The 15,088-nt window shown below is 37.2% G+C and overlaps 1 protein-coding gene across 3 annotated transcripts in view; it reads right to left on the minus strand.

Annotated features, from left to right (window-relative positions):
- The window catches only part of lekr1 (leucine, glutamate and lysine rich 1), a 74,103-nt gene extending 59,594 nt beyond the window's left edge, over positions 1 to 14,509 (minus strand). For all 3 annotated transcript variants that reach the window (XM_055027767.1, XM_055027766.1, XM_055027768.1), the window contains exons 1-2: positions 14,423 to 14,509; positions 10,699 to 10,790 (exon numbers count right to left, since the gene is read on the minus strand). In XM_055027767.1, coding sequence (XP_054883742.1) covers positions 10,699 to 10,790; positions 14,423 to 14,426 — 96 coding nt within the window. In that variant the 5' untranslated portion in view covers positions 14,427 to 14,509. The remainder of the gene's footprint in view (positions 1 to 10,698; positions 10,791 to 14,422) is intronic.
- Positions 14,510 to 15,088: the final 579 nt, after the last annotated feature.

A 15,088-nucleotide genomic window follows, 5' to 3' on the forward strand; every position in this document is an offset into this window, starting at 1 on the left:
GCGGCCGCTAAAGCTTCAATCACCAACAGTGCACAAACAGACATACGTGCCAACCTGGCCAGACACACATCAGACAGACAGACATTCCTGAGTTTTTAGGCTTGATTTTTTTTTAAATGATTTTGCTGCATGTTGCCATGTAAAATTTACAAAATACATGGTTACTGTTATTCAACAGCTGAAATAAAAACATCTGTTTTGATTTGTTTACCTTGATTAATTTAATTAACAATGTGAAAAAGGATGTAGGAGTAAAGCACCATGCTTATACTGTGGATTAACTCATTTAGATTGTCTATGGTGACATCAGAGTTCTACGATGATGTGAGGTTGCTTTGCAACCATTTTCTGAAAGCAATTGAAAATCATCATTTTCTAAAATTTTCTTCAGAAAATAATGAGGACGATTGTATGAATTGGGAAAAAAAAGATGTTTAAAGTGACATTGAAGCATCTTTAAGTCGTTGTAACACAGCATTGCAATGTATTTGCCATAAACAGCTTGAGTTAGAGAGTAGAAACTACTTTGCTACTTTCTAGGTTGGCATTTCCAAGCACGAGCTGCACAAACAATTTTATTGGCCGATTCTCTCCTTTTTATCCATAACGTCCTCCTCATTTTCATTCCCCCATATCATTTTTGCATTGCCTTCTATTCTAACGTGCTCTGGTTCAAATTGAAAGGGCTGAACATTTCTTATTGCACAAAAATGACTGTTCTGGCTGGACAGCGTTAGCTTGCCACCTCGCATGTGCCAGGTGGTATATCCTGTACACTATAAGGGATGCTTTATAGTGTAAACAACATGGCGACATCCATGTGACAACATTTTACTAAATTTATAAAACCTAAACAGATTGTAGTATTTTTACTGTGTTTTTATATATGTATATCTTCATCTGTTGCGGGTGAGTATGCATGCTTATGAATGTGTGTACTTTGGATTGTATGTACAAACAAGACAGTCTTTCGTGACCGTGGCTTTGTTGCATTTTGCCATTATAACACCCCTCCCATGGTGCTCAGTGAAGCGAAAGCTATGTCGAAATTCCACTCCTCTGGACCCCATGGTGCAACACACATCATCTGACAAGAATGTCAGTGTATTTGTCAGTGCGTGTATGCATGCATATGCAAGTAACTCTCTTCAGCACTGCACAGAGTGCGCGTGTTTGTATGAATGAATACAGGCTTTTACGCCTGTAAAGCTAGTGGTAAATGTGCTTTTGTATGTGGCTATAAGTGGAGTGGGGAAAGGGAATTGGGGGTAAAAGTCACAAGGGATAGATGGAGTAAAAGAGGGGAGAGAAAAGGCTTTTTTTAATTTCTAGAGGGTAAGCAGACAGCTCACAGGCCTGTGGAGTGGCTGAATTCAAGCAGTGTGAACTTGACTGTTTCCATGCTGTTAGTTGATCAACCAATGCTGAGCAATTTACTGTTTGTCATTCAAACATGCTCAATGATTGGAGTTTCCAGACAGCAGACGCTGAAAATATCTAACAGAAATGAGTCACGACAGCATCAGCATAACACACAAAGGAAAAATGCTGAGGTTTTGAACATATGCAGAGGATTTTACTGGGCCAGTGGGCTTTTAAAGAAAAAGTACAAATCAGAACTAACAGAGGTTCTGTGTGAAATATCCACTAACTGCACCATATTTGCACATTTGATTGGCTCTCCATCTGTTCAAATATTACTTCATTCTTTCTCTTGTTCTGATGACCCACTACACTCTGCCCTTTTCTTTTTTAATACAAATAAACATACAGAGAAACACACATACAAATAGAATGACAACACGTTGCATTAATTGACACAATCTATTTAGATTGGGTGAGTGGGAGGCTCATTTGGTTTTAATTAATCTCAGTTTAATCATTCATTTGCTCTAAATTGACATGTTTTTAGTTTTTTATTTAATGGAATGATTAAAAGGGCAGTGCTACTTGTGAAAATGTTGGGTATCTAAACAAAATTTGACTTCACAATTTGAAACCTAAAAACTGGGTGTCTGTCCCTCTAAGAAACTCCTGCTCTTCAGCATGTCATCACAACAACGCTTCAGCATTAAGCAGATTACAGACACTCATCGGAGCGTTGGACTAAGTAGTTTATATGATAAGCTCAGCAGATGTGCAGTCCCACTAAATTTTTGCTAACTACTGCTGCAATTCAGCAGTAGTTCAGAAGGATTTATTTGAAAAACACACAAATATTTCTGAACAACAAACAATTGGGGTAGAGAAGCACAATAAATCTGTAAACAGAGCAGACATTGGACATTATTTATTTCACAGACAGCATGCTGCAGACATTATTCAAAACAAGTTCAGAATGTATTGAAGGCTGTACTTTCAGGGCAAATGTTTCAAAAACCAGGAACGGTCCAGACTAAATAGGTGAAGTTAGGACAGCAAGGCAGCCAGTGAAAAACACCAAGAAGACAAGGGGATGTAGCCTGTTACATTAATCAGACTTAGCAGATAACACATGTGCTTTCGTTGGCCCCACTAGACCATGCATCATAACACATGGCTCTGCACGGCACGGCACAGATACTTGAGAGCCACGTAGAAATGAAACTATCTGAGCTGCATGTATTTGTCTGCCTGATTTTCTCTTTCACCCAGTGCTTTCTACTTTTAAAGCTTCTGCATCAATGAAAACCTAGGTCCAATTATTTATTATCAATTTGAACCAGTTGGTTTAATTAAAGGACAGACAGTTGGAAAAATGCAACCTAATTGTTTGTTCTTGAACACCAGAGTCATGAGACATGCTACATTTGCCTAACCTGAAAGGTGTGTTCTCTTCCATCCATTCATCCATAGCTGAATGGATGTCTATAGCTGCTTGTCATGCGAGATCGCATGGGGCTGCTGTCTACCTCCAGTGATACAAGGAAGTTCAATCCATCCACCCATTTTCTAACACCCCTGACCCTAGTGGGGTCGGGAGGTGCAGGTGCCTATCTTCGGCTAACGTTCCGGGTGAGAGGCGGGGTCACCCTGGACAGGTCGTCAGTCTGTCGCAGGGCAAGACTGGTGACCTGCCACTGATGACCTGTCATTTTCAAAAGAGATCTCAAATGGATCTCATTTTCCTTTGAAAATGAGATCAGACCTCAACGCGGTTTACCTGGTTAAACAAAGGAAATAAAAATAAAAAATTTAAAAAAAAGGAAGTTGTGAATTATAAACTAAATGCTCCTTTACAATTTAACATTTCAAAAAGTTCAAAGATTTAAATGTATAAGTTGATTTATACACGATTGGCTGAAATATATACAATTAAACAGTGATTTATCAACATTGGATAAAAACACAAAGGAATAGCAACAAACTATTGAGAACCATAAATAATGGTTCATCAGAAACATGCAGCAGCAAAACCCACAGTTGATTATTGGCTGTCTGTTAGTAATTTAACCGCTGGTGTTTATGTTTATGCGCCCACCTGACGCATCTATTTAAAGCAGCTTGCAAATAAATGTGTAATAATAGAAGGAAGACCACAAGTAAGGCTATGGAAGAGGTGACAATGTAGAAATAGAAGGAAAGCATAGACAGATATGCAGAAAAAAAGAAGTGCAGAGAGAGAAAAGCGCAGGAAGAGCTGTGGAAGTTACAAGGTAGGAGCTGACTGGTGGTGTTGAAACCATAGTTTCAAGTTCATAAAAATCCTGGGTGACAACTTTAATTATACTGGTCCAATCTACAGATAAACAAATAATTATTAAAATCTTGTAATCAAGCTATTATCTGGTTTAAAATAAAATGCTATTGTTTATTACAAATCTATCTGGAACAATTTTCAGTTCTTGTCTCTATTTGTTATTCCCCAAAGATGTTTTAATTGCAAAAATAACTGATGTTTTTTTCAGACAAGATTCAGTGGTGGTGTTTCTTACAATCTTTCTCTGCAATATTACCTCAGAAGGTCACTGAGTAATAGTGGCACGTCATCCAAATAAAATAGTTATCCTGACAGGCCTAGCAGCAGTCTTATGAAACCCAGAGCGACCCTGTAGTGACCTATGAACCATGATGCATTACCATCATCATGAATTACCCAGCCCAGACAACACCTGAAACAATATTGTACAGTAATCCCCCATGCTGCCTCTAAGTTCTTACAACAGATCATCTTGTAAATCCCACTCTCTTTGCCTTCATTTCACCTCAGTCTGAAAAAGCCCTAAAATTGACAGAGCAGTAAGAAGACAAAGGAGGAGAAATATGTCAACGAAAGAGGGAGAGTTAAGGACCAAGCCTAAGACATGACGACTGCAATAACATACTTCACACACAAGCTGCCAATACTAGGAGACACCTCAGAATAACTGGAAAAGAGAAGAATAATTCAGGTGTGAAGGTATCTATTATTTAAGAAAAGGTCAACTGAGGGAATACAGAAAAAGAGGAGGAGGAGGAAGAATGGAGAGCTGGATGCTCCGGTATAATTTACAAAGACAGAAGGTTTGTGCCTCTATTCCTCTTCTTTTCACAAGAGGATCATTACAAATTGATGAACAAAGGGAGTATGCACTTAATGTAGCTGAGTGGTCATATTCTTAACATAAACAGTGTGAGAAGCACAAAAAAACTAATATTATCAATGATAGGTTTATGTTATGTTCTCTCTTAGACATCTAATATTTGGACAAAAAGCAGAGGTCTATGACAGGGCAGCACATCTTTTAAAGATGACCTATTATGCTTTCTTGAAAAGGTTAGAATATATTAATGGGCTAAACAAACATGTTCATTACATTTTTGTGCAAAATCATTCTTAGATAATGAGATTTCAGTCTGGTCAGTTATGCCTATTTTGAGCTCCTTCCAGGATGAGATTGTCACTTTAAATCCAAAAAAGCTGCTGCTGGCCACACCCCCCAAACTCTATGTTTACATTCGCACATGAACATGGCTGCAAAAAGACGTGCATTACAACAGTACATCTTTGAGAAGCAGAAGTGGAGCCTCCTGCACAATCAGCAAGAATGCAGCAAGTGTTTTCTGAATGGTAGGACAACCAGATTGTGTTTCATGCAGAAACACACAAATATTTGTGAAAAATGTGGCATTGAATTGTCAAATATCCCCCTGTTGGGACCTGCAAATCTGTTCTGTCATCCAGCAAGCCAACAGAGTTTTGGTTTGTCCAGTAGAACTGGTTGACCCCAGCGTGCGTGCAGACAAAAAAAAAATATCCAAAGCACTTAACTGAGTTAAGGCGGTGCCAGTACAACTTTACTAAAGGATATAAAGGGATTTGTTTGTTCTGTAAGTGAGTAATATCCCCATGACTGTTTGCTTCAGCCTTAACATTCACCTTACCTTACCTAACCTCCAAAAAAAACCTCCCAGATGCAAAATTCAACACATATAAAAAATTTGTTTTATAGAGCAATTGTTCATAGATTTAAAGAAAACTACTAACTGGGAAATAAATCCATCAGTTATATTGATTTCAAGGTTTTATTTGATGAAGATATGATGCAAATCTGCTGTAATCAGAATGTATTTAAATGTTATCTTTCTAATTAATTTTTCCAGGGAACTTGAGCCAGTTACGAGCAATAACTTTGTCATCAGATTGTGAAGCACAACTTCAGTGGAATGTCTCACATATTTCAAACTCTGCGGGATACTCTAATGTCTCACTGTGTTTGTGGCTGCAGATCCACAATCTGAATTTGTTAAAATGTCAGCATCCTGTCCTGTTGCACTGAGTTTAAGGGCTTTTTCACAGGTCACATTTCAAAATTAACAAAACAAAGTCTTGCTTCATTTTCTAGTTGCTTTTGCTGCTTCTTCTCTGGCTCATTCACACGGAGCTTAGCTTTCCCTTTCCGAAGTGTACGTCTTGTTCTGTTACAAAATGCATTTGAAGTCCTGTGAGTTTGTGACACTTGAGTAGTGATCGGATAGTGACAACATCACATGAAGAACTAGAGGTGTGTAAAAAAGGCTTACGGTGTACCCAGCTTGGTGTTCCCAATAAAAATACCTAAGCCATCAGCCACATTTGGATTGGAATGCTGCCCAAGGAGACAGGCAAAGGTCTTCCAAGTTTAAATCTCACTTTGACAACTCAGAAAACAATCCTTTGTGGTTCAGGTACAAAGAAACGTGTGTTTGTACAAAAATTAATCTGTATGGACCTTTTAGTTTGACGTCTTTTTTTGAGGTTACTTTAAAATTTCCAGCCGAATTAACCATGCAGGTGCTCAAGGCTCTCCAAATTATGGATATTTTGATGATCTTGCATATGATTTTCTACAAATGCCCATCAATTCATGTTAAAACTTCTCTTTTTAAAAATTCAAAAAGTTTTGAAATAATTTATCATTTATCATTCCTTTAAATATTGACTAAGGTGTTGGACCTTGAATGTGAAGATATACAAGTACAAATAATTTAGTTTAGAAAAATAATAATCCTTTATTAATTGCCTAATTAATGTGACGTAGCTCTCCTATGACCCACAGCATGTTTCTGACTGGCTGAATGGTTGAAAAAAGTAAATGAAAAATCTATTTCATATTTAAAACTTACCCAACCACAACTTTGACATCGAGCCTCAATTCTTATGTTCTGTTACATGCCTATTGAAGATAAGGTCTTCAATATGAGAAAATCATACCATGTTAAGAACAACATTATCACTGAAGTAGCACATAAAGTTTATAGTCCACGGCACAGGCCAGTCGTATTCCCCAGTTGCTTAACTGTAATTGCTCAATTCTCCTTCAGAAACAGAAACTGACTAGAATTTCATGATGACTCAACACATTTAAGCTAAATGACACTACTACTATTGCTGTGGTAGCAAAAACGGAGCTTTCTTATTACCAGAAGCTCTGGTAAATAAAACAGCAGCTTTTGTTTCCACAATTTTGTTGCATGTGAACAAATGAGTTTCCAATTCAACCACTGATAGATATTTGCAATGCAAGAGAGATCCGCATTGATGTTGTTGTCAAATCTGTTTTAATGTACATTTGTATTTGGGTCAAATGTCTGATAAAGTACACTGCAGTCGGAATACGCCAGCATTAAATTTCAGTGCAATATGTGCTTGATTCAGTGCCCGAGCGTGTGGTGGAAGGCATGGCGTGTGTGTCTGTAACCGCAGCACTCCCTCTCAGCAGTCCACTATTAAACTTCAGTGCCAGCCCTCTACCAGCCCACCAGGATTAACAGCACTTAAATGGGCCTGTTAGTACGCCATCTCCTCTTTGCCTCCCACACCAACCAGTGTGCTGTGCTGCCCACAGCGCTGAGCTCACAGCGCCAACTTCCTTTGTTCTCTGCTCGACCCCAGCCACCTGAACCTCCTCCAATAAATGATGTTGAAGTGCACTCAGCAGGGGGCTAAGTTCAGAACATCCTCAGTTTAGTATCTACTGGAATCTGAGTAGATGATAGAGAGAGGTAAATAAGACCCTGAGACTCAACCACCTGGTCTGTCAGCTTTCTTTAATACCCCTCTTTGCGTTCTTCTTTCTTTCTCTCTTTTCTTCTGCCTTTTCTACTTTACTTCCTTCTTTTTCTCAGAAATTAGAGATAGACACAAGTCACATGAGGTTCAGATAGATACATACGACAGAAATGACTAACTTTCATTTGAGATTTTTGTACAGCAGCAGGATGAAAGATGTAAGGCTGAATAACAGAACAGACCCTGAATGTTTTTGTCTGTTCACTGTGTGTGTATTGTGAAGACAACTAGGCAGGGTTTGTGTGTCCCGTCCACAGGGTTGGAATTGCTATTGTTGCATAATGAAAGTTTCTGTATTGTTCTCAGCCATCTACTGGCCTCAATGAGAGGCCAGAGATTACTAGAGAGCACTAGACAGAGGAAGTAGGACAGCTAACAGGAAAGAGAGTGCTGAGCACAGAACAGCAGCTCTCCAGGCATCCCATGCTATGTTTTAGTAAAAAGCTTACTGTGAAGTAGGCCAACTCAATAATTGTAAATTGTAAAAAAAAAGGTTAACAAGATCATATTTTTGCACCGAAATAACAACCAAGAATGAGAACTTTAGATGCCACAGATTGCTCTCTCTGAGTAACTGTTTCAACTAAATAGGAAAACCGTCATCACAGCACCCTCCTCCCCTATTGGCCCAACCAGTAGAGATGTGAAGAAGATAAATTCAGAAGAACAATCCCACATAATAAAAAACACCCAAAAAAGTAAAAAATACAGGGAAAATATGACAGTTACAAATTTCTGTATTATAGTAATAACCCTTGCCATTCCAATATAAACATAGTGTACTACACATTAATGGGAACTTAAATAGATCATTGTGCTTTGTTCAGAAAAAAAGTAAAGCTTCTTTTAAAAAACAAATCAATAATGTAATTGGAAAGAAGAGAACTGTCTCTGGCTGTCCATTAATCACCAATCATACTGGCAGTGTCCTGCACAAACATGAGCTTTTAAAAATGAAGCTAGCAGCTTGCAGAACCAAAGGAAAGGTGGAGTGGAACTCTACTGGATTAGTATAAAGCGATACATGAAAAATATATTGGACATCTCCCATTCTAAAGAGGTAAACACTTAGGGTCAGACATGTCTTGAAGCACTTTATTAAAGAGGCTTGCGGGTAAATAAATAGTGCATAGCAGAGAAAGCTCCTCATGCCCCTGGGGCTGCAACGATCAGCCGTAATCAACAAAGTCAACAGTGAAAAAACTGCGAGGGCAGATTTAACAAACAGAATATTTTATGGGGAAGATTAAGAAAACAAAATCTGAAATAATGGGGTTACTTTGATGTGCGCCCACTTAAAGAAATACTGTTGCAAAGCACCTTTTAATTTTTACAACACCACTCATTCTGTAGGAGGGAGTGCATCACTGCAGATCTGTCAGATTGAGGAGGATTATGGTATCTCTTGTCCATAACCCTCCTCAAACCTCTCCACAGATTTGTATTATTAAGATTGGGGCACATCCAAAACATTTATCTTCTTCTCATGAAGCCATTGTTTTATTGATTTGAATAAATACTTTGTGTTGTCATGTTGAAAAATGAAAAGCATTTTGGCCTTTTGCTTTCTATCAGAAGCCTGAAAGCCTTGGCCCAACATTGATTAGTATTTGAAACTGTTCTGAATTGCCTTAACCTCGACTGCAACCACTGGAGAAATCTACTGATGTTGGTCATGTGCTATGTTGTTTTGTGTCAAAGATTTTCTTTTTGTAATTTAACCTTTTTTTAACCAGGTAAGTCGACTGGGAACAAATTCTCATTCACATTCTCAACAATGACCTTTTCAGAAAAGGTCAGTTTAGAAATTTTCTTGTAAGAAAAGACTTTCTTCTTGCCCTCTGGTGGGAGATTGTTGTGAAATGTACTACACAGCCAGTTCTTGCTGAACAAAAGTACAATGCTACTGTACTTTTGGGAGCCTTGTTGATCAGCTTCCAAATTGTCTTTTCAACATGATGGAGGTTGGTCCATCATGTTTTCTCCCCGTGTTTATGACTGTTTTGACTGTGTTGCATGGTATATCTGGAAAACGGTTTGAAACCTTCTTCTCCCTAATACATTAAAACAATGAGATTCCTCTGATGCGTTGGAAGTCCTGAAACCTGGTATCTTAATAAAGATGTTTAGACTTCTTGTACTAATTATATCTTATGGTAAAATTAAAAATGGAAATCTTCTAATATTGTTAAAATAAGTCTTTGTAGGTCGTAAAACACACAAGCAGACCGTTACTGTAAGTTAGTCACTGTCGTAATCATACGATTAAAAGTGTCCCAATAAAATATTTTGCATCGTTAATGCTTTTTTATGGTCCGGTGTAACTCCTACACCTATAAGCAAAAAGCAGGGAAGATTGTAACTCAACTTCAGGCCTTTATGGAAAGTAATGGTACTAGTGGAAAATGTCTTTCTCATTAGTCTGCAGCAGCTGCATACACTGCATTTATAATGTGAAGGAGATTGTTGATACATACAAACAATACTTTTTCCACAAATTTGAGGTTAGTTTCCATCCAGCTTGGAAAATCAACCTACTTTTGTGACATGAAAGGTAAACAGTGATGCTTTACTTTCTCAGGATAGAATGAAGAAATGATTTGCCATTTATCCCGATATACCAAAAACATTTCTTTGCTTAATTACTCTGCATTACAGAGCTGGAGCATTTTTATACAGAAATTCTGTTTTTTTTTTTTTTTCAGCTGTTCATTCATGGAAAACTAAGATTTCATTAACAGTGAGATATGTAGCTATGCATCTAGTTAAAAAGGAAAAGCAAGAAATATTCCTGGAAAATTTATACACATACCATATGGCGTAGCATATGGGAATATTCAGCTACCACCTGACACTGGCAAGGATAAAAACACAACATGCCATTGTTGCTACGATACTTTGTCTTACAACAGATGGAAGCTTAAAAGAGGAGGCATTGTCTCATTTCTTTCTCAAATAATCTCAAACATTTACAATTGGATTGCTGTACCAATACTCAGGACTTTATATATCCCACTTTTAGAAAATAAAGCAATTATTTGGAAAACATATGTAGTGTTAGAGTGGTCTGCTTTGAGACATGCACTACTCAGCGAAGCATATGTTAAAAACAGTTTCACTGTATTAAATAAGCCACATAGATTGTTTCAATCAGAAAAAATAAATTTTCTGACTTAAATAATGCTCACCTTTATTATCTCTTCAGGCAGCGGGTAAAGTGGAAGGATTTTCATTTGCTCTTCCTTAGGAAGCATTTCGTCTGTTGGCCTCTTTTTGTAATCTAGAAGAAGCAGAATAGCTTCATGAAATAATCTACTTCATTTGATGTACTCTTAACAATCAACACATTTGAACTATGCAACGGATTATATACAGTAACAAATAAAGCAAGCTACTAATAACAGGGTGATATTGCACACTTTTGGTGTTGCTTAATCAACAATACACATTATTATACTAAAGAATAATAATTTTGTTCGTTTTAAACCCATCCGATTTCCATATATAATACAGTAATGATTTGTACAGACTGGGATATATAGAGTAATCTTGGATAAGACATATGTTTTGTTAAACATGATGGCCTATCCTGTACTATATGTGAAAATTGACTTATCAGCCACATAAACACAACTTCCATTGTGTTTATGTAAAAAAAAATGGGTGAATTTATGAAAATTTAACCTTACTGTAGGTCCCTTAAAAAAAGAGCGCTTTCAAAAAGAAAACTTCATAATATAGAGCCATGATCTGAAAAATACATCTGGTAGCACACAGGATCATGTTAGATGAAGGACACATCGCTGGATCACACCAATGAGAGTAATGTCATCTAGAAACCCCAGGAGTTTCACAGATGTGTCTGCTGAGAAGCTATCACTTATAGACAGACAGAAACTGAGTGGGGAGAGACCAAAGCCCTGGGGAATGCCTGTGCTGATACTTGAAAGATATGAGTAAATAATCACGGCATTCTAAGCAGTCCTTTAATATTATGAATATATATACTGCAATAATTATTCAGTTGTGAACTGTGATACTGTGCAGTTCTTGTATTAATTCCTAATTGTTTCCTGACCTTCTTTGGGTCATGTACGTTTGTTTATGCCTTTATCTGAGTAGCTGCTGGCTGGAAAGCTGAATGTTGATCTCTCATGTCTTCTAGTTCTGGTCTGCTCTGAATCCCCAAAACCAGAACCAAACATGGAGAAGCAGCACTCAGCTTCTATGCTCAACAAATCTCAATCAAACTTCCAGAAAACTGTAAAACAGCTGAAACACTGAATTGACCAACATATTTGAAGTGTATTGAAAATTTTGATGTCGACACTCATCAAAATGTAAAGATTATTGCTCATTTTCTGAATTGTTGATTGCATGATGTCTTTTATAACTTTGTATTTGTATGTTTTTATTAAGTAAAACGGTTTTAATTATTACATTAATGTGTTGCTGAAATTCAAATAAACTTGACTGTTTGATTGACTGATTCACATCAATTTAAGATGTCTAGTGTCTTATAGAGTTTTAGAGTAGTACATTATAGTCTGAGTATTTCTGATTCGTTTGTCACAAATATTCTTTTTTTTCTAATCCACAGAATTATTAACCTTTTCTTTGCAACTTTCTACAAACTTTGTAGAAAGTTTGGGAAAAGAAAAGAAATTAAATTAATATGCCTTTTTGCTTTAAAAGTAAATGACAAAATTAAAACATGCATTAGTTTTTGTTACTTTAAAAGAAAGTGTTTGTGTAATAGTTTTGTGTAAGTGTGGTTAGAAATGGGACCACAAGTCGAGAGAGAAAAGCATTTTTGCAAACTGACTGTGACCTATTTCTGTCGATCTGGTTGTTCACACTCAGGTTATTCATCCATCAGCACTTTTAGTGAATAGAAAAGCACTTCCAAAAAATTAGATGAAAATAGAATGAGACAACATAGCTGAAATGTACATGCAAATGATGCAGTCAGCAGCAGAAAGCACGTGGGGCAGAGAATCCTATAAAATCTGTGTACTCACTCAAACACGCACTTTGGCATGCACACTGACACAGGATATATCTCAAAAGGACATATCTCATTTGTTGTTGTCTTCTGCGATCACATTCCAGAGCAGTCCTGCACAACTGCACTGCTATCACAAACCAAGCCCAATCAGGAAGAGGCTTCATGCCCACTCACTCTGATATCCTCATTGGGCCCCACAGCGTCTCTAGATTCAGCATTGTAAAGCACAGCTTGGATCGTCAACTGCTGGCTCACACAGCACAGATACATTAATAACGCTCTGTGACAGCAATAAGCCGACCTGTCATTTTAGATGGATCCAGACTTGAAGAGCTGATTTACCATGACAACTTTTCCCCTGTGATATTGTCTGCTTTAACCTTGACTGAACCTTTAATCAGTCTAAAGAAAGAATGGACAAGTTGGTTCATAAACTTATCTGTTCTGTACGAATGAACGCATTAATAATGCAATTTTTTTCACTTTTCATCACACTATGGCCCGAAGACTCACTGTATTTTTGGGGCAATCAAACATAGTGTCAAGTAGAGTTCTGCGAAGTCTGACACCATGAAGACCAAATAACACAAAATTAGAAATAAAGATCTGGAGAAGTTAGAATGTTGCAATATCCCAGCTTTCAACATCTCAAAGAGTGAACCATCATTATCTGAAAACAGAGCAAATATAGCATAACTGCTACTTTGCTAAGACAAGGCTATCTGGTCTGCCAGAATGAACTTGACCAGGAAGACGAGCATTAACCAGAGAAGCTGCTCAAAGGTTCATGTCAGACCTGCAGCTATTAGCTAGCAGCTATTAGTCATGCCATGTAAACATCAGGATTTTAGGTAAGAGTGACAAAAAGAAAATCATTGTTCAAAACAAGCTTCAAGAGGCCCTGTTTAACGATTTCCACAAGCCAGACAGGAAATCAAGCAAATATGTAGAAAAAAGTGCTCTGACCAGATAACACCAAAACTAAACTTGTTGAGTACATACAAAATGTTTTATATTGCAGGAAAACAATAACACTCATAACTTTAATCATACCATGTCCACTTTAAAGCATGCTAGTCAACGGGCCGTTTGGATCGCTCCATCTTCAAGGACAGTGAAGATGATAAGAAGCAGTTGATTGGGTGCAAATGATGGGAATGACTGACTGACTGGAATTGAACTGCAGGACACTTTTAGATCAAAATCAGAGTCTGCAAAAATGATTAAGACTGGGGGAAATGTTCACCTTCTATCAGGGGAAAAAACATAAAAAGCATATTGACATGTCAGAATGACCCACTAAAAGTCAAGACTTAAATCCAATTGAGAATCTGTGGAAAGACATGAAAACAGCTGCTTAGAGACGTCTATCCAAGCTGACTAAACATCACCTGTTATTGCGAAATAAGTCTTTGGGTGGAAGTTGTTTATTCATTATTTACTATGCAATAAGGGGAATTCCCTGTCATCATCTGGAAAGCATCTACTAAAAGCAGTATTTTGGAAAAAAAAAAATAAAAATACTTCACCAACAACCAATTTAGTTATTACTCAAATAGATTGTAGGTGTGGTTATTTCAAAGAACTGCTTTTAGTGGGCATTCAGGATAATGCGAGGACGTTTATTTTATTGCACAGAAAAACAACATCAATCTGACTGAAGCAAAACTAATCATTAGAATGCTAGATAAGACATTAATTGGCTAATTCCCACAATGCTAAACGTTTTGATGAGTGTAGTATGAATCTGCAAACATTTGCCTCCCTTTTAATAGAGTGAGACGCGTATGAAAAGCTAAAGGGAACTGAGGGAACTGGGTCAACAGGTCATGAGTTCACGCTAAAATGTTTAATTAAAGAATCGGTGTGCGCGGTCTAAAAACACGTTTTAATTTGCCACCTACCCATTCTTACTGTCAGTCCTGGCGCAAGGGATGCAAAGAAGACAGCAGGAAGATTTCAAGAAACTTAGCCAGGGAGGCTTCGCTGCGTCGTTGCTATGGCTACGACGCAGCCTTGCGCCACAACCAAGCGAGGACGTGAGTGACGACAAGACACGTAAGCACTTCAAGTTACCAAAATAAAACCAACCAGTATCGGTTCTGTTCACGGAAATGCAGATTTTTTTGTTTTTAATGCTAGTCTATTTTCAGTCTCTTTTACTTTTAAAACTAAAGTGACAAACTTTTAAAACTGGGAAACACTGTTAGAAACGATCCTGACCGGGTTTCATAATAAAAGAAACTCTGAGTTCCTTGATATTCCGTTTTTTTTTCTTTTTTTTTTCCCTTTTATTTCTGCATAGTTGCATTGACACTGTAACTCAAAGTAAGATTGGGCATTATACTTTTGTGAAAATAAATTTGCTGTGATTTGTTTCTATTCTTCAAGCCTTTCATTTGAACTAGAATAATTTTTATATGATTGTCCCCCAGATGATTTAATCAATTTATTTTTTATTTTCTGCTGTTGTAATCCCTTAAATACATTAATGTTTAATTAGTTTTTTACTAGAAAAGTTGTTCTTTTATTTCATGAACAGTACAGGTACAAATTTGCATTTATATAAA

This window comes from Poeciliopsis prolifica, unplaced genomic scaffold (genome assembly GCF_027474105.1).
Source record: "Poeciliopsis prolifica strain line A6 unplaced genomic scaffold, Auburn_PproV2 SCAFFOLD004, whole genome shotgun sequence".
NCBI classification, from domain to species: Eukaryota; Metazoa; Chordata; class Actinopteri; order Cyprinodontiformes; family Poeciliidae; genus Poeciliopsis; species Poeciliopsis prolifica.